At 47.1% G+C, this 20,625-nt stretch overlaps 1 protein-coding gene across 1 annotated transcript; it reads left to right on the forward strand.

Moving 5' to 3' along the window:
• The first annotated feature begins 4,115 nt into the window (after positions 1-4,115).
• Positions 4,116-20,617, forward strand: si:ch211-156l18.8 (probable G-protein coupled receptor 158). Its single transcript, XM_034599980.1, has 11 exons — positions 4,116-5,868; positions 6,471-6,579; positions 9,914-10,010; positions 10,474-10,694; positions 11,414-11,482; positions 14,108-14,217; positions 14,649-14,887; positions 15,690-15,828; positions 15,908-16,010; positions 16,803-16,943; positions 17,269-20,617. Exons 1-11 carry the CDS (start codon positions 4,958-4,960, stop codon positions 20,470-20,472), a joined length of 5,343 nt encoding a protein of 1,780 aa, XP_034455871.1. The 5' UTR covers positions 4,116-4,957; the 3' UTR covers positions 20,473-20,617.
• The last annotated feature ends 8 nt before the right edge of the window (positions 20,618-20,625 follow it).

Below are 20,625 nucleotides of genomic sequence, written 5' to 3' on the forward strand. Positions count from 1 at the left end.
CACTCGGGTGAAGGTAAAGATCTGTGATCACCATGTGACATCAGAACATTTAGAGAATCCACAACTCCACAGTGAGTTCCAGCTCATTGTTCTTGTGTCTGGACCACGACCGACCTCATGGTGTGAATACTGGCTGCAGCAGGACGTTGGTATCAGAAGCTTTTAGCTGTGAAGAGCCAGAAATGAGCCTCAGGAGGTGGTGGAGACCAACAGCAGAGTCACAACAGAGGCAATACTGGACTCAGATTCAATACTTCAGACACAAACAGGACTCCTAATGAGTCAAAACACAATATAAAGAAATACAAATGTTTTCTAACAACAACATTGTGCAGACATCTTGTTTTTGTTGAATCACAACTTTAAAAAAATCATCAGAAATGTGACACGTTTTCAGAGGTCAACAGAAAATCGAAGGATGTTCAACCGGAGATGAAAACGGAAGAAATAGTGAAAGGATAGAATGAGTGAAATAGAAGAAGAAGAAGGATTATGAGAATAACAAACCGTTGAGAAAAGAAGACGACGGAGATTCAGGTGAGGGAAGCAGGATCTGGAGCCCAGAGAGCGGCTGAACACGTTAGTCCATAGAAATTAAATCAAAGAATTAAACTCTGTGATCGGCTGCGTACAGGAGACACTACGGTTACAAACCTCGTTGTTAAATTCCACCTCACACGAGCAAATCGTCTGAGATGTGAAGTCAAAGCTCGTGATTCATGTGCGTCGGCTCCTACAGGTGTTTTCGTCAAAGAAGAAGAAGAAGTAGAGGTTTGTTTGCTAACAACGCTAACAACGCTAACAGGAGAAACACGCCGCCTTCATCATGGGTGTCATTTTGTGCCCGAAACGTCCGAAACGAAGAGGCGCTGGCTTACGAGGAAGACATTTTGTTTTGGCTGTTTTGCAGAGAGAAGGCTGAAACGTGGATTGATGACTAGAGTCTGATTACTGAACTGTAAGAAGCTCTGTATCTCTGTATCTCTGTATCTCTGTATCTCTTGCTGTGTTGAGGCGTCCGGCCGTAAACTGCATCTCACACAACATCGAGACTCTGCTTCAGCTGCGTGAGATTCTCTGTGATTGTTCATGATCGTTCTTTGGCACTATTTATTCTTATTGTTTCCCATTGTTGGGACTTTTCTTTGGCCACTTCACTCCTGTGATGGAATCTGAAGCGGCGTTGGATTGGAAAGGGTCAAAGTGTAATCCTGTGTCAACGGGGCCCAAGGCCACTAGCTCGCTGCCAAAAGACGTTTGGTAGAAGAATTGATTTGGTTTGATGGGGGGGCCCACAGGCTCCTTTTTCCTGGGGACCCCACAGGTTCTTGAAGCGCTCCTGTGAACGATGGATGTAGATGTTGCAAGAAAATTCGGTTAAATGAAGTTCAGACCGAGAGGAAGAGAAAACAGGATCATAAACTAAAGTACTGGATGAATGAGAAAATGTACCTGAAGAGGGCGCTAGAAGAAAAGTCACCAGTGGTACAATTCACCCTGAAAGGAATGTCGTGCTTTATCAATTTGAAATATTTCTGCCTGGTCCGAAGTGGAGGAGACAGCAGGAGAACCAAAAGTAAACAACAACAAACAATCAAACTTTCTCCATAAGCTCGTCAGCAGTTTTCTTCTTATAGACAAGTGCAGAACAAGATTAACACTTATAAGATGTAACAAGACTTTAAATCTAATTAGACATTACTAGAAATTATACATTCTCCATTGTACATTACATTCTGACAAGGATCTAACAAGAGTCTTATAAAGACCTCACAGTGGGAAATAATGCAGTATCCATGGCAACAGCCTCCGTAGATGTGGAGCTGGATAACCACTGTTTATTAGGGTCCAGCTGTTTATTTACTGTCTAATGAAGAACATAATATTATGTCTTATTTGATTTAAACTTGTTACGTCTCTTTAACGCAGGGTAAAGACAAGCGAGACCAATATTTCTTACAATAAAGTCAAACTTTGAGACTTTAAGGCCTGAAACGTCTCACAGCCAGAAAACAACAGCACCGACCTGGGGTGATGCAGTAATGTCACGTGGCAGGCAGATGGCGCTGCAGGCCATCCAGCTGTGATGGAGGCTGCTGCTGGAGACAGATAATGACAGAGAGGCCATTAATCCTGTGTGTGTGTGTGCGTGTGTGTGTGCGCGTGTCTTCATATCGGAGGTTTTATGTGGAGTAATCAAACTAACACCCTTCCCCTGCAGAGCTGAATATTGATGTGATGCAGGCCGGAGGTCAGAGGTCAGCGGCGAGCAGCATTAATGTTACACAACAGCTTCATTGTCTTGTGTAGTAATGTTTGTTGTTTTGTTTGCGTTGTCTCATCATGTGCATCTAATCGTTTTCATATCATATTATGTGTTGTTGGTTTGTTATTTTGCAGGATTACGCAAAAAACTGCTGAACTGATCTCCATGAAACTTTGTGGAGGGGCGGGGCCTGGCCCAAGGAAAAACACATACAAGACAATAAAAGTGACACGGTACAAATATTCAAATTACACAGTCTTTTTTGAGTGTTTTTAATATTTAGAAATACTTCCCCATTTTTATATTAACGCTCAACACAAACATACCACAGCAAATTCCTTGTATATGAAAACCTACTTGGCAATAAACCGTGATTCTGATGCACTTTTTCCTGCCGTAATTATCTGACCTCATACAATCCTCTTAAAAAAAAAGGTATTTTCATCTGACACCTTTCAACAGAAGCCGATGCCTTTGTTTGAATCCCACCTCGTCTCTCTGCTGATTCCAGAAATCTGCGTGTCTGAGTCTCACATATCTCAAAACGTCCATCCTGTCAGCTTCACACCTCACACGTGTGTTGTTAAGGTTCCAGTGAAGTGCAGCGTTGAATGTGGTTCCATTCGGACCCTTGATACGTTCAATAGACCGTCTGAAAGTCAGGTTCTTGATGGGCGAGGAGGAAAGTTTTAGGGATTGATCCAAAGAATGTTTAAAATGTAAAGTTTTATGTCAGAAGTTATGTTGTGTGTGAGCAGAATGTGGTGTTTAACTGACGGCAACTTCTCTTTAAAACTGCACGAGAGCAGCCAGGAACATGATAAGACTGCAACAGACACACAGACACACACACACACACAGACTCACACAGACACACACACACACACTCAGTGCCTTATTGTCTTCCTCCGGCTCGACTGCAGCACCTTCGCCTTCTGCAGTGAAGTCCCGGGGTGGGGGTGGTGTTTGAGGATATGTTTGTGTGTGTGTGTGTGTGTGTGAATGGAAGGTGATTTTGTGTGTGTGGGGGGTGGGTGGTGGTGGGGAATTGGGGATGGGGGGGGTGATTCTCAGAAACCTGTTGCCATGGTCACCGACACAAGGACTCTTGCCTGCATCACTCCTCCCAGTGAGAACGCTTCATTTCGCTCTCTCTCTCTTTCTCGCTCCTTCCCTTTTTATTTTTTCTCCTCACACTTCTGATGCAGCATCTCTCATCCAGAGTTTGGTGCATGCACACACACACACACACACACAGACACACACACACACACACACACACACACTCACACACAGACACAGACACACACACACACACACACACACACTCACACAGGGAATTCCCTGACATCACAAAAACAAGAAAGAATGAAATCAAATAGCTTCTTGTTATTTTCATGTGTGTGATCTACAAACGTCAACTTTGTGTATTTATCATATCCCTAAGTTTGTGTGTGTGTGTGTGTGTGTGTGTGTGTGTGTGTGTGTGTGCGTGTGTGTGTGTGCAGTTAAAGAGCATCCATCCACTCTTCCAGTGAAGGAGGGGTTAATCCATCCATCCATGCGTCCATCAAGGGGATCCTTGATGGACGCCCAAATGCAGCAGAGCTTAACCCTCATCTCTCACCGACTGCATCATCCTCACACACACTCACACATACACACACACATATACACACACTCACACACTCACACTCACATACACACACACATATACACACACTCACACACACACACACAACAGATGTACCACTCTCATCACCTTTCAGCACTGATGAACGTCCCTGTCGATACGGAGGAGGAGGGAGGCACAGTGTGAATGAAGGGATGAAGGGAAAAGAGGAGAAGAGAGGGAGGTGATGTGAGAGAGGGGGTGAGGAGTGGTGGAGGTGGGAGGGGGGGTTGGAGAGAGAGAGAGAGAGAGAGAGAGAGAGAGAGGATGGTCGAGCATCACAGCAGCCTCCGTCAGATGAGCTGAAAGCTCTGTGGAGCAACAGATAGACTGAGAGAGAGCGGGTGAGAGGAGGAGAAGAAGAAGAGTGAGGAGGAGAGAGAGGGAATCTACTCTTCTCTCTTCATCCCTCCATCTCGACAACACGCTGCTCTCCACCTCCCGCCTCCTCCCACCAGACATGGGGATCCCCCAACTTTGAGGCTTTTCCCTCCTCTCCATCCTCCTCCTGCATCCACCCATCCCCATCATCCCCTCCTCCTCCCTCCATCCTCCTGCATCCTCCTCCTCCCTCCATCCCCATCATCTCCTCCTCCTCCCTCCATCCTCCTCCCTCCATCCCCATCATCTCCTCCTCCTCGCGTGTATTTTGCTCTGGAGCCTCACGGGCGGCTGAACACTGGAGGAGCTGACGGAGCGCAGAGATGCAGGGATCTCTCCCCCTGTCAGCCGCCGCCTCCTCCCACCTCCACCACCACCGAGGACACGCAGCTTTTATGACATTTTCTTGCGAGAGCGTGCAGGAGCGCAGGGGGGGTGCGCGCATGTGCCCGGGCGGCGCACAGATGGATCAGTGCGTTCCGAGTGTGATGGAGACAAACACCCGCCGCTGCAGAAAGTGCGGAGCTCTGCCAACATGTGACGAGTTTTCTGCTCAAGTTTGACTGAAAGAGGCTCCGAGCCGCAAAGAGAAGGTGTGTGACCCCCTGCTCCTCTTCCTCCTCCTCTTCCTCCTCAGGATGGATCCTCTTTGGCTTCTTCTTCTGCTCCCATCCCTCCTCCGAGCCCAGGTGACTCCAGACTCCACACCAGGAGTCCTGGTGGAGTCAGACAACAGCACCGAGTCTTTGACAAACAGCACAAGAACTTCAGACCCCTCCGGGAGCTTCAGACCCTCAGAGCCTTCTGGGTTTGCAGCCACAGCTTCAGAGGCTCCCACACAGGAGGAGGATGACTGGACTCCAGCTGAGACCTTCTTGTACACGGGAGACCCCTTCACTCTGGAGGTGGCACGCTGCTCACGGGCGTACAGCTCAGTGGGGCAGACCGGGTCCCTGCCCATCGGCTTTGGCCCCCCCCTCCGGCCGGCTCTGGACGCACTGGCAAGTACTGCCAACTTCCTCAACATGATCTTCCAGGCCAGTGACCTGCGGGAGAGCACGGTGCAGGAGGACATGGAGTGGTACCACGCCCTGGTCCGGGCCCTCCTGGAGGCCGACGTGCTCATCCAGCAGGCCCTGCTCACCTTCGATGCCGACCCCACCAACCCGGTGCCACAGCTGGTGCTCCGAGCCACCCGCAACCCCACGGCCAAGGTGCAGACCATCATCCTACAGGACTTATCCAAGGCCTGGGGGAGCCTGCACCCGCCGGCCCCGGCCCCCGACGACAGCTGGTTCACAAGCTTTAAGTTCCCAGAGTCCAACCAGCCAATGGCAGCCCTGTCTAAGCGGGTGCTGCTCAATGACCTCAGCACCTTGGACACGCCCAAGTGGGGGCAGGGGGACAGTTACGTGACCAATCGCAGCGGGGTGCGCTGGGCCAGCGCCCCCTTTCTGGACTGTGAGGACGGACGCTTTGTGCCAGGATGGATGCTGACGCTGTCCACGTCTTTCTACGGCCTCAAGCCCGACCTGACACCTGAGTTCAGGTCAGGGCCCACACTCTAACACACACTCTAACACACTCACACACACACACACACACACACACACACACACACACACACACACACACACACACGTAATATCTGGTTGCTCCAGGATTATGTGACCAATGTGGACGTCATCAGTTATTGTTACTGATTCATCTCAATGAGGTGAACATACAGTGAATTAAAGACTCTCTCACATCCTTCAGTCTTCTTGCAGGTTTAAGTTATTTAATGTGGACAGAAGTGACCAGCAGCTGTTGTTTCAAGCTCTTTACTGGAGCTTCTCTTGTATTTTCTGCCAGTGAAACATGTTCACAACCAGGGAGACATTTCACACAAACCTCAAACTGTGACTCTTTTCTTTTTAAGTACGTGAAATGGACAGAGGTGTTGAAAGTTCCAGCTGCAGGTTTTGTATTTCACCCTCCTCCGCCCTCCAGAAACATTTGATCAGCACGTGGGATAAATAACGTTTGATTCAACAGATATAAAATCTTACATTTAGAAAGAGAATCCATGTAAAGGCCACACAGGTTTCTGCAGAGGAAAGTAACGATTAATCTGAGGACACTCACCCGTCTCTTGTCTCTCTGCGTCAGAGGTGTGATCCGTGTGGACGTCAACATCCAGGACATCGACTTGGACCAGTGTGCAACGGGAGACAGCTGGTTTGCTGATACACACCAGTGCAACCGCACCAGCATGGAGGTAAACACGCCGACACGAGGGCCAGAGACAGAAACTAACAGATGCTAATAAGAGTTTTTATTACAATTCTTTATGGTTAATCTATTGATTATTTTCTCTCTGAGACACAAAACACACAAACTATAAAGTCAGTCTTTCTTTCTCTGACCGAGGCAACGACCTCAAACCGTCCCGCGACGCAAGAGTATTGTTTATATGCCTCCACGCTGGCGCCACCCAGTGGCCGGAGGCGTTATGTCTTCAGGTTGCATGCCCGTCCCATTCTTGTGAACACAATATCTCAGGAATGAATCGAGGGACTTTCTTCAAATTTGGTACAAACTTTAACTTTGAATCAAGGATGAACTGATTAGAATTTGATGGTCAAAGGTCAAAGGTCACTGTGACCTCACGAAATCCTTTTTGTCTGTTGAATGACCTCAACCAGAACCTGCGTCCTACTTTGTGAATACGATATCAAAAGAACGGATTAGATGGATCAACTGGTTGGCTTTGGGCGGTCAAAGGTCAGGGATCTCAAATCCCAGTTGAAGTCAGTACAGAGCTGTTTCATAGTTACTGGTTATTTCATATTTTTGTACTTAACAATCATTTACAGCCAAAAATATGGAAAAAATAATTTAATAATCCCCATAGTTATAATTGAAGTGTGGAATATTTAGTAGATGGTTCAAAGTGGTGAACATTGGCTGAGCCCAGGACAGTGTACATACTGTACATACTGTACATACTGTACTGCACCTTTGATTAATGAGCCATCAGGATGTCCACTTTTTGTGTAACACAAAATCACGCTAAGCCCATCAGCCTCATCGGTTAATGAAACAATCATCATCATCATCTTTGGCTCAGCGGGTTGGATTTGGTGTTAAAAACATTTACTGGCTTCTCTTCCTGTTTCCTCCTCCTGAGTTCGAGAGCAGCAGTGTGGTGGTAAAGAGGGAAATGTGAATGTTCGATGGCTGGTTTGTCTTTCACGTCACCTGGTTCCACACTTTCATTGGTCGGGCGTTGTGCCATTTGAGAAACAACCAATTAGAGCTTTGCACAAAGTATTAAGATAAAGGAGAAAATCTGTCTTCACTGCAGATGATCTACTGAGGAGCATGAGGCTCGTTCACACCTGGTTGGGTTCAGAGCTTCAGACTCTTCAGTTCAGTCTGAACCTGAACATCAGGTGTGAAAGGTTCCTCAGAGCAGAAGAGGAGTTCTGGGTCTGGATCAAACTGAACCAGGTTCTGTTGGTTTGCAGTGAAAACACTTTGTTGGATAGTTTGGACTTTTGGACCAATCACAGGAAGTAGAGACAGAATTAAACAATAGAAGAAGAAAGACTACTGACAACACGCCCACGTCAGACGGCGTCTACAAACCAATCAGAGTCCAGTATAGGTAGACTCCGCCCACGTAGGTGATGACGACAGGACGAACGTATGTCAGACAAAACTCTTTAGTCCCTAAATTACAACGTGAAACCAGAACTAACAGATCAGATGAAACTATGAACAAACACATGAAGCTTCAGACTCAGATGTCTTTGCAAACCAGCGAGAACTCAGGAATCCTGGTTCCCCCCCAAGAGGTCAGAGAACTAAGTGTTGAACTGTTGACAGAGTTAGAAGAAGCTGACCTGTGGAGATCAGAAGTGGGGTTTGGTTCTTCTGAGGGTGAACAGGTTGGAACCACGGATCTAAAGTGGAGACAGTGTTGGAACTGTGTAATTCATGTTTGTGACTTTTAGTTGCATCACACATATTCACTCGTAACTGTTGGCGACCTCTAAAAAAGCCTTAAGCCCTTTCTGTCTGCACTAATTGCTCTGTTTTCTGCCTTTTATCCTTTAACTCATTCACACTTTCATTCCCCTCCTCCATCGCCACCAGTCTTTCTGCGTCAGTCGCCCTTTTCCCTGCCGGCCCTTCTGTCCAGACCCAATCCTCTACCTCTCATCTCAGCCATCTATTTAAAGATGGCTGTGCTGGGTGGCGGGCTGTGGGATGATCTGATGGATTATGGCGCTAATCCAGCCCGCTGACATACTTCCCCTTTATGCACCGCACTCACAGGAGGACTGAAAGACAAGAGAAGAACTGCCCCCAAAATCCCCAAACGCCCCCTGTGTCCTACCTTAAGGATTCAAAGCCTTTCACTCTGCAGAGCATGTTGTTGGTCACCTCCTTGTCCCCTCATCACGTCTCCTAAGACCTCGTCCTGTATCGTCCTATCACAAGTCGTCCCTCGTCACGTCTCGATGCGTCTTATCTCATGTTGATGTCTCTGTTTACATCTCAGTCATTTGGGCTTTCAATTTCCAACTCCACACATTCAGTGTTCGATAAACCTGCTGCAGTGCAATGAGTTTTCAATGTCTCTGCATGGAGGTATCTACGGTTTCCAGGTGCCGCTGCAGTACTTTTATGGCTTTACGATCATGTTTCCACGTATAAGTACATGTATAAAGGAGTTTCCAGTGTTGGAGACGTCAGCGAGCAGAGCGCGGGACATGAAACAACACAAACACACAAGATTCATTTGATGCAAACAAACCTTTTGCGGCCGCGCAGCGTGAAAGTGTTTGACAGTGATGAGCCCTGGTCTCAACCTGAACGTCACCGATGAGGGAATCTGCTGATTTACTATCTGTTGAATTGAGATGCAGCCATGAAGAGAATTAAGTTGACCGCTGCATATAATCCATATCACATTAATGTTCAGCCCGCGGCATCAGGTCCATGGACATCTGAAGAGGGTCACGAGTTTGTACCTATGTATGTATGAGAGGCCAGTGTGTGTGTGTGTGTGTGTGTGTGTGTGTGTGTGTGTGTGCGTGCGTGCGTGTGCGTGTGTACATGGGAACAGGATTTCTCTAGAAAAAGGATAAAGCTTTCAGTAGAGGCATTATGTGTCCATTTAGCTCTTAACTTAGATTAACACACAGAGCATCACCGTGTGTGTGTGTGTGTGTGTGTGTGTGTGTGTGTGTGTGTGTGTGTGTGTGTGTGTGTGTGTGTGTGTGTGTCACTGTCCCGAGCATCAGTAGGAAACAGAGTGAGAGAGTAATGTGACCCTGTTTTTTAACCTTCATTCATTCAGCTTCACAGCATCAACAGGAAAATGATTCAAATTTATTTCAACCTGAGACTCGACATTTGTTTGGTTTTTAATCTTTTTATGTTAATCTCTTCCTTTAAACACTGAACTTTATATATACACACGATTATGAAACAGTCTCTGGGCGTAGACACGTAAAATAGACCCCCCCCCCCCCTTCTTAATGTTTTTACTACTCAAAGGAAAATACTACAAACTGAAAACGTCCCTTTCTCGTCTGCAGTGTGTGCCAGCACCAGGCCGGGGCTTCCGCCTGGGTCAGTACTGCTGCCGCTGTAAAGAGGGCTTCTTCAACCCGGAGATCTTTCCTCTGGACTCAGGTGAGTGGATCCCTCACCTCTAACCCCTGAGGTTAATTTAATACCTTCACATCGTCCTATTTCAGAGTCACTGTTGGAGCATCGAGGTCCCACTGATCACAAACACTTGAACAAACATCAGTGTGGTAGGAACGACCTGAAATGACAGAAACCATGTCCCATCTACCAACATGGAGGAGGTGGGGTTTATGTCCTATACTGCAGCCAGCCACCAGGGGGCGATCCAGATGTTTTGGGCGAGCGGCCATTTCTCTATAAAAGCTGTCATCACCAGTGCAGCAACGTGGACAGAACTCGTGAACATTTGGGAATCGAACCCAGACTCTTTGCAGGCTAAAGGTTTCCCGCCTGCTTATCTGGTTATTTCACAATCAAGAGACACATCTTGAGTTTGAAGTCACATGTGCGAGTCCCTCACGTGGGTTTGTGTAGGTGTCGATGCATGTGTCTGTGTGCGATGCAGATGGTGGCCCTGTGAACGCGAGTGACGGCGGCGGCGTGTGTTACCCGAACATGCCCATCTGTCTCCCGTGCTGGCCGGGCTGTAAGAGCTGTGAGGACGGCGCCCCCTGCTGGGTGCAGGAGGACTGGCTCCTCAGGGCCTCCGTGTTGGCCATCCAGGGGGTCTTCATGCTCCTCATCTTCGTCAGCATGCTGGCGGCCTACAGGCATCGTCGAAACCGGGTGAGTCAGAGCTGCAATATGTTTAAATTCAGCAAGAAATATCAGAAATGATCACCAAAAAGATTATATGATCTTTGAACAACTTTCTAGACAGTGGAAACCTGACGTTGGGCTTTTCTTTTTAAATGGAGTTAATTGAGTATCTGCTGCACAGCTGCTTCAAACTTTCATGGTTTTCATGAAACACCTGCAGCTCAGATGACGTTCGGATGTGTCTCCACAGCTGAGACTCAAAGGAGTTGAAGTTTATAAAAGCCAAGAAATAATCATTGGTTTATTATGTTTTTAAAAATAACTTAAACAAGTTGAACAGCTTGAAAGCAAGTTGAATTTAGAATTATTGAATTTGACTTTCGCTTCGTCGTGGTTAGCAAAGAGAAAAGTCCTAAACCTATTTTCACGTGTATTAAAGGGACTAGTTTTGCTATTGCTTGGCTGCAGCTCTGGTTTATTGGATCTGTAGTTTCTTCACTCGTTTTCCAAATAGTTTTTGTCTCTGAATTGAATGTTTTATGGTTATGATTCATCTCGTCGCTGGTCTGAATCAGAAATTTACTTCTGGAACCAGAGCCGTTCTACAAGTGGACGCTCAGCGTGACTCTCTCCTGGGTGCGACTTCACCTGAGATGTACAATCTACACAAGACTCTCAAATGGTGAACGTGGTCCTTTCACCTCATCATCTCACGACTTGTTCTCCTCCTCCTTCTCCTCCTTCAGCGGATCCGAGCGTCCGGCCTCCTGCTGCTGGAGATGATCTTGTTCGGCTCTCTGCTCCTCTACTTCCCGGTGAGTGTGTGACCGGTCGGCTGAGAGTGTGGCAGATTACAGCTCTTTACAGATCACTGCACGGCGCCACGGATTATATCATAATGGACGATGCGTGGGGGGGTAGGGTTAGGGTTGGGGTTGGGGGGGGGAAATGGGGTGGGGGCGTGTTTGTGTGCATAAGAGGAAATGGGGGGTGGGTGGGCGGTCGGCACTTTCACAACGCCAATCCATTTTCTGAATCATTGAACCAATTAAAGAGTGATTACGTCGGTCGGTCGTGACTTTTCGCCCGTTTCTCTCAGAGTGTCGGTCGATGTGACCTCATCCCTGCGGACGCTGAGGGATCCTGCGCTCGGAGATTATTGATGAGTGATTACTTTGAAAGGGAGGAATGGTCTCGGCTCCTCTTCACCACACACTGGTGCCGTGGTTCAAAGTGGGATAATTGTCGCGTTTAAGCCATTGAATGTTTATGTTGGAAGAAGAACTCGGGGTCTCTCAATCAGAACAGGTTCGGAAGCGTCCTCAGGGATCTCGTCCTCTCCAGGACAAACAGAGACGCTGATCAAATCCAATCCAAATCATAGACTGTTTATGAACATGGACGTAGACTCCGGATCCAGAAAGGGAAGCCAAGGCAGAAATGCCTGAATCCTGTCTTCTGTGTACTGACCAGCAGGGGGCGACTCCTCTGGTAGTTTCTATAGAAGTCTATAGAAAGTGACTCTTCTTCTCACTTTATAACGTCAGGAAACATTCAGGAGTTTATGTCTCAGTCTCTAGTTTCAAGTCTTCTTCAAACAACTGATGTTCATTTAGTGAATTATGATCATTTAGAGTCAAACAGACCATAAAGCACCGGCTGTATTGGGGGGGGGGGGGGATACCACAGTGTGATTGACAGCTGGTAGTGTCCAATGGGTGCAGATGGAAGGTGTTAGTGGGCGTGTCCTCTAGCTCTCAGTCAGGCTCCACCCCCTGCTCCTCCAAATATGTTTTAAAAAAAAAACAAGATGGCGCTGGACAAGATGTCGAACTGAGGCTTCAAACCAGCAGCTCACAAACCCACGGGTGACGACACGATTAGAGGATTAACCCGAACCCCAAAAGATACGAGGAACCTGAGTGTGGTTAAGTGTGGGAGCTTCAGCATCTCAAACTGAGACTCCGACACGAGGACCCTGGCGAGCGGCTCAGTCTCAGTCTGACAGAAGCTCCTGTGACGATGTTCCAGCTGCATTTAGAGAGCAGCCTCTGTGACCGTCCTCCAGCAGCCCACTGTTTGTAGATCAAACCACATCTGACCCCTCGCTGAGATGAGAGAGCGACCTCTGACCTTTCATCGAACTTTCAGAGCTACAGTAAGATATGTGGGCTGCAGCTCACCTACAGATTAACAGGCAGAATCGAGCGGCGCCCGGCGAACGCATTCCTCCACCACGGTTAACGGCAAAGTGATTTCTGCATCAGGGCCGGAACCACAGATTAGATGAGCGCGTCCCTGCTTTACTTGAGTGACAGGCGTCTCAGCCTATCACACTCGTCTTGCCTCAGCTGAACCTGGGTCTCCGTCCTAATTATAATCCTAAAAAAAATAATCCCAATTCAGGCAAATGACTGTGGATTGTGTTCTGTAGCAGCCGAGAGGAAAATCAAATCAGGCCTCAGAAGTGAAACCCTGAGGTGTTGTCATCAACGTTACCTCCATGTTTGATTCGAGGGGAATTTCAGCATCAACATCCGGACTCGGAGACTATACGTCCACGTCTGTCTATTGGACGACAAGTGGAAATTAGCAAAGTGCTGAATATGGTTCATATGTAGTTCAAAGATTAAAACCAGGATGTCACTCAGAAGAGCACAAACCTCCACAACGCCCAACTGTCCACATCTAAACTCACTGGATCCTGGTTTATATTTGGATTTTAGTTATTTATTTTTTTGCTTGTTGGTTTGATGAAGGTCGTCCAGGTGACACGGAAATAAAAGTAAATATTTCAAAATAAAAGGCAAGAGGATGATGTAGAGTTGGAGGAAGTGGTCTTCATAGGCCGGGTGGACCACGTCCTCAGAGGGATTCAGACCCTAAGTCTACGTCAGCTCTCCTCTGACGGATCAACCGGTCCGATGACTCCTGGAGCAGCTCCGTCTGTAACCGAGACGTCGATGCTGATTAAACCCACCGTCCTCTGCACGGCGTCTATACATGTTTCCCTCTGAGGACGTTATCCTTCATGAGTGGTTTTCAGCTGATGCTCTTATCCAGAGTGACTGACACCGACTGCCACAGCAGAATGAGCTTTAGTTCCTGGATTACCGTCGTCCGCTCTGCTGTCACACACTGCACAGAGTGGGAGGTACGACCTGTTGTTGACTGGGACCAGCAACAGGCAGGGTTCATGCTTTTAGTTTGTCCGTCACGTGAATGTGATTTGTCCAGAAGGGAAGTCAAGAACAACTTGGTGGTCAAAGGTCAAAGGTCTTTTTGGCCGTTAGTCAAGAATCAAGGAGCTGAGCAATTTTTTTGACAAATGATAAAGTGATGATATTTTCACTGTGACATCATAATACTGCAAATACACGTTTCTGACAGTGAAAATACCTCATTTTAAACTTATAGTCAACTTTCTCTCCGTCCTGCAGGTTTTCATCCTTTACTTCAAGCCGAGCACCTTCAGGTGCATCCTGCTGCGCTGGGTCCGAATGCTCGGCTTCTCCATCGTCTACGGCACAGTCACTCTGAAGATGTACAGGTACGTTTACATATTTCAGTTTTCAGTTCAAAACCTGAAGATCAACTGTCCGTCGGTCAATTAAAACCCATTACTACTGTTCTAAATAATCAGAATTCAGAATTAAAATCTAAAAACAGAAGCTGGAAAATGATTCAAGACAATGAATCTAATCTTGATTGTGATTTAAAGAAAAACAATTAGCAGCTAATGCACATGGGAAACAAATGATGGAAATGTAAAGATAAATCAATAAAGTGCATTTAGATATAAATGATATAAATGAGTTTTAGCTGTGTGGGGATGATTTGATAAGTTAAAAAAAAAGATAATTCAAAACGAGCTTAGCTACTTGTTTTCGATCTTGATGAAAATCCCCTCGATTGAGTTTTTACTTCTTTCACCGACACTTTGTCTTCAGCAGTAAAACATTCACTCTCGCCTCTCTCCAGGGTGCTGAAGGTGTTCCTCTCACGCACGGCCCAGCGGGTGCCCTACATGTCCAGCCTCCACCTGCTGAGGATCCTGGGAGTCATGCTGATGACGGTCAGCTGGTTCCTGTGTGCGTGGACGGTGGGCGTCCTCCAGAACCGCGACAGGAACATCCCGGTGTTCGTCACAACCAACACGACAGAGGGACAGGGCTTCAACCTGTGTTACCTGGACCGCTGGGACTACATGATGGCTGTGGGTGAGTGGCAGCGGTTAGAGACTCAGCAGTTTTCAGCAAAACAATGTTTCATTTATTCAGTGAACTGGATTTACTGAGAAACTGGGATGAGAAGAAACATTTTTTAAAGCTCAATCAACTCAATTTGATCGTATTGTGACTTAAATTATGAACCTTTTTTTCAACCTCTGCCCAACTCCTTTTATTTTACATCTAACTTCTCACTGACACCAGCCGTAACTTCTTGAGGGACAGTTTATATAATATTTAGCATCACAATAATCATTTCCCAGATGGATGTTGGCCACTTCTGACCTTCTTGTCGGCCTGAATAAATAGATTAATACAGATGTGGCCCTTATTTGGCAAACATGCGTGGCCCTAGGTAAGGTGTCATCTGGATGTGAACCTGAAGCGACCCATGTGGTAAAAGGTGAATATGGCCCAAATAGCACAAGACCAATTCTGGCCACCTTTGGTTGACCAGCGGTATTTCTATGGCTACTTGTGGCCCAGATCGTTCCACACCATATGTGGGACGGATGTGGGACGAAACTATTTAATGTAACAAACAAACTAGAAACACATGTTATATATATATATGATATATAACATGTTAACAGATTGTTAAATTAAGCTAACAAAGAAATTCTTGATCCACACCAAAATGTAATGAGTTCTTCCCTGACCCAAACCTCATCCTTCCAAGTTTCGTGGTAATGCGTCCGGTAGTTTCTGTGGAAACAGGATAGAAAATATCACGAAGTGTTAAACTGAATTTCCATCAGTCCCGACTTTTCTTCTGACTTTTCTTCTGCCTCAGCCGAGCTTCTGTTCCTGTGCTGGGGGAGCTCCCTGTGGACCGCCGTCCGGCCGGTGCCCTCGGCCTTCCACGAGCCTCGCTACATGGGCATCGCCATCCACAACGAGCTGCTCCTCTCCTCCATGTTCCAACTGTTCAGGTAAACGGCGACAACGTGAGTGACCACACGTGCAAACAGCAGCTGAGGGGAACTGACGTCTTCTCTCCGTCTCCCTCAGGTTCACCTTCCCCTCTCTCCATCCTGACTGGATGTTGCTGCTCTCCTTCACGCACACTCATGTCACCATCACTGTGACGCTCGCCCTGCTCTTCATTCCCAAGGTAGAAGTTCATCGATTCTAAAGTAGAAGAAGGAGTGAGAGTAAAAAGATGTTTCCTTCTGTCAATGGGACATTCTCACTTTTAAGGCTTGAAATATCATTTAAATTACACTTTTTGCATTTGAACATTCAGGTGTTTGTGTGTGTAGACTGCAACATGTACGTAATATGTTTTATATTTTACATATAATGGCAATATATATATATATTTGTAATGTGAGTTACAACAAATACTGTGTTAAAGACATGAGCTCATACATCCATCAAACATCCGTCTCCTAAATATGTCTGAATCCAAAATGTCCAATCTCACAATGTTTAAGAAAGTGATTTGAAAAAATACTGTATCTGCCGCTTGGTCTGAAGCTGCTTCAAAGTTTTACGATGAGCTTCTTGGCCCATTTCCTGTCACGATCAGAAAGGAAGTTGTTTCTGATTAACAAATGGACAGGGGGGAAAACACTTTACCTTTTTCTGTGGGTGGAATCTTTGCTGAGCTAAAGGTGGCAGAGATAAAAGCTCAGAGGTGATTTTAGAACATCACCCTCAACAGAACTTTGTTTGCTTCAGCTTGCTTTGTTAGTGAAATATACTTTTGGTTATCGTGTCGGCATCTTTTGGATACAAAGGAGTTTATGAAACTGTATTGGACCAACAAGCATCTTAACTGAATGTGATTGTCAGGACTCTTCTGACTTGATCCACATTCCACAACATCTTGATAATCTCGTAAACACATAACGTTCTCCTTTGCAAAGTGTGGACGTATGAATCGTATACGTTTGTTCCTCAGTTTCTTCACGTGTCCAAGCCCGGGAGGGAGGAGATCGCAGCAGAGGTGTATGAGGACGAAGTGGACCTGCGGCGCTCGTACCTGAACAGCAGCTTCCACTCGGCTTGGAGCGAGCACAGTGTGGACCCGGAGGACTTTCGGGTAAACTCTCTTTTCCCTTCAGACCGATGTTATCACTTCGCTTTGGGACATCATTTACAAACAGTGGAAGAAATTCCAAAGGTCACATTTAAATAAGAAAAAAATAAAAACCTAATTTTAACCATGACCACATGTAGACTCACTTAAACAGATTTTAAATGAATGATAATTAAATTATAAATGAACAGGAGATAGAGTCAGACGTAGAATGTTGTATTCTACCTTTCCTCTGACTTGTTACTGTCCTTGTCTTTTCCTCTTCTCCATCAATTCAACCATCTCCTCAATCCCTTCATCAACCCCCACCCTTCTTCACATGCACCAGGATGAACTGAAGAAGTTATATGCCCAGTTAGAAGTCCACAAGACGAAGAAGATGACCGCAAACAACCCCCATCTCTCAAAGAAGCGGAGCTCTAGATGTGCACTGGGGAGGTCCATTATTAAACGTATCGCTGAGATCCCAGAGTCCATGAGCCGACAGTGCAGCCGCGAGGACAGAGATGGATCCTTCCACAACAGAAGTGTGAACATGTCGGACTCTTTCAGGAGGAACCCAGACGCCGTCAGTATCAGTTACAAAAGTTCAATGAAGTCCCCGTCACCGTCCATGCGCAAGTCCCAAAGTGAACATCACTATGTCAGAGAACGAGACGCTTCCATGCGCGACTCCATGTTAAAGGCCAACGTTGTGAAGACGCCCTCCCAGCGATCTCAGACGGACTCCTTAGATATTCCTCCAGGGGTCTGCAAGTCCGCCAGCGCCCAGAACCTGACTATTGATATCAACCTCCTGCATCCCGATCACACCAGACTCCATAAGTCCTGGAGCCTCACCTCCACCACCGCCCATTCTATGGAAAATATACCAAAGGTTAACAGAGCCAGAACAGTGCTGACCAGGTCCCGGCAGAGCATTTCCATCAGTGACCAGACCAGGAGTGCTCTCCAGTCCGAGTCGTTTGACAAGGCGGAGGTCTGTCCTTGGGAGGTGGAGCCAGAGCCAACAGGCGATAGGAATCAGAAGCATGTCACCTACGCAAACTCTGAGGACGGTGAGGAACAAAGGCCAGCATCTCCACAGGTACTTGTCTGTCCCTGGGACCATTTACCGCCTGTCCAGAAGACTCCTTCTGAGGACAGAGGACTTCAAGGTGAAAGTGAGTCACCTAAACCACAAGCTTCTGTTTCTGCAAGCGCACCGGGCTCTCCGAGACCAAAGTTCACCAAAGATCAGCGCGTCTTCTCCTTCCGCACCACCACCAGTAAGTGGCTCTCTGTGAAGTCAGCCATGGGGTCCATGGATTCAGGAAGCAGATCCAGTAAGGACGGACATTTAAATAAAGAAGATTCTGTCTCACAAAGAAGCCAGGAAAGTGCTTCTACAACACCCAGATTGGGAACATCTAGCAGGCGTCCAAGCATGGAGAAGAGGTCACTGCAGAAAAGAAGCATGACGACACCAGAAGGAAAACCATGCCTTGTAAAGCAGCATGCAATCAGACTGTCCTCTGGGGATTCCTCGGACAGAAGCCCAAGAAAGCTTGTGATTTTAAAATCTGGCGTATACCCATGGGACATGGATGATATGCAAAAAGACGGCACCTACGAAAATGTGTTTCTATCAAGGCAGAACAGCAAACGCAGCAGTATCAGCTCCTGGGACACTGCCAGCAGCTCAAGAACTCCTTCAACTCACAGGAGAGGCAGTTACAGAATTACTCCGGTCCGCAATGTGGCTCATGCAGATGTGTGTCCATGGGAGGGAGCTGGTGCTCTGCAGCAAGGAGAAGGACCAAAGAGGCAGCAGAGCCTTAAAGCAGATGTCTGCCCTTGGGATTCCCAGGTATCTGAAGTATCTAATGTTTGTCCATGGGACTCTCAAGAGCAAGGGAATATGCGAAGACAAGGGAGTGGTCGTGGTGAAGTGCGTCCGTGGGAATCTGCAGATATTCCTGTTATTTCTCGTGCTACTCTGTCCAAAGATTCACAGAGACAACAGTCTTTGAAACCTGCAGCAAACATATGTCCGTGGGAGACGGCAGAATCTCCCCAACCTTCAGTGAGACAAGATAATGAATATACTAATATTTGTCCCTGGGATGTTAAGGACAAGGCTGAAGTCGTATATGAAAATCTAAATCCTTTGGAGACCAAGGGAACGTTGGCAGTTCCCCATCGACAAGAGGTTATGAAACCTGCCACGTGTCCTGGTGCATCCACAGAAATGGTAAACAATGAGCAACAATTCAAAACAGTATCCGCTGTTCACGATTGGGGTAAACAAGGGACCAAGACATCGGAAAGTTGTCCATGGGAATTCCCTGATCCTCCTCAAATCGTGGAAGTTATTTGTCCGTGGGACGAGGGAAGCACAGAGCCAACAAACACAGACTCATCTTCACAAATGACCATCAAGGTAGATGTGTGTCCCTGGGAAACTGGAAATCAAGAGGGACCAGGAGACTCACAAGAGGACGTCTCCGCTGGTACAGATGCACGGATTCAGACTGAAGGAAAAGACAACACAAGAGTAAATGTATGCCCCTGGGACACCGAGTCCCCTGAAAGTAATGCAGCTGCCAAGATGGCATCACAGGGGCTGGAACGACAAGCAGATGTTTGTCCATGGGAAACTGCAGGACCGGAATCAGGTAAGCCAGAGACCCCCAAAATATCCGACAGTCATTTAAGACAAGACACAGCTCGGGGAGATGTTTGTCCGTGGGACACAGAAGAACCAAACGTTCTTAAAAAACAAGACACAGCTCTGGGAGATGTTTGTCCGTGGGACACAGAAGAACCAAAAGTTCTTAAAAAACAAGACAGCACTCCGGCAGATGTTTGTCCGTGGGACACAGAAGAACCAAAAGTTCTTAAAAAACAAGACAGCACTCCGGCAGATGTTTGTCCGTGGGACACAGAAGAACCAAAAGTTCTTAAAAAACAAGACAGCACTCCGGCAGATGTTTGTCCGTGGGACACAGAAGAACCAAAAGTTCTTAAAAAACAAGACAGCACTCCGGCAGATGTTTGTCCGTGGGACACAGAAGAACCAAAAGTTCTTAAAAATCAAGACAGCGCTCCGGCAGATGTTTGTCCGTGGGACACAGAAGAACCAAAAGTTCTTAAAAATCAAGACAGCGCTCCGGGAGATGTTTGTCCGTGGGACACAGAAGAACCGGGAAGTGTCAAAGAGCAGGATAGCGCTGTACCTGATGTTTGTTTGACAGATCCACAAACATCAACCGACGTCGACACTCGCCACAGTGAGAAAGACGAAGTGACAGGAGATATGGAGACTCTCACTGACATCGGCACAGAACAGATGGATGAGTCCAAAACGAACTTAGCGTTGGGTCGGCGTGATGCTCTGTGTCCCTGGGAGATGGTCCGGAGCAGATCTGGGTCGTTCACTGACAACGCCTCGGACGTCTTTACTTGGGAGCCTGAGAATATTCCAGAGGAAGACGAGGAGGACGATGCAGAATGTGCTGCTGAGGCGTTTGTGTTCCCAACGGACTTGTGACCTAGCACTAGCCACTAGCCACTAGCTCCCCCTAAATCAACAGGAATAGGAACTCTGTTGAACCTGTTGATGTTCAGGAGGACCTTTAAACTCCTCCTGCTCCACTGGGAGTTCAGAGTGCTGCTCGGGAACAGCGCCCCCTGCAGCTGGCGG

This window comes from Hippoglossus hippoglossus, chromosome 1 (genome assembly GCF_009819705.1).
Source record: "Hippoglossus hippoglossus isolate fHipHip1 chromosome 1, fHipHip1.pri, whole genome shotgun sequence".
In the NCBI taxonomy this organism is placed as follows: domain Eukaryota; kingdom Metazoa; phylum Chordata; class Actinopteri; order Pleuronectiformes; family Pleuronectidae; genus Hippoglossus; species Hippoglossus hippoglossus.

What these genes read in the sequence shown, in the direction of transcription:
- si:ch211-156l18.8 (XM_034599980.1), top strand. Translation starts at nt 4,958, where the DNA reads ATGGATCCTCTTTGGCTTCTTCTTCTGCTCCCATCCCTCCTCCGAGCC. An exon ending in GACCTGACACCTGAGTTCAG is followed by an intron (nt 5,869 to 6,470) that starts GTCAGGGCCCAC and finishes TCTCTGCGTCAG; the next exon opens with AGGTGTGATCCGTGTGGACG. An exon ending in TGGACCCGGAGGACTTTCGG is followed by an intron (nt 16,944 to 17,268) that starts GTAAACTCTCTT and finishes CACATGCACCAG; the next exon opens with GATGAACTGAAGAAGTTATA.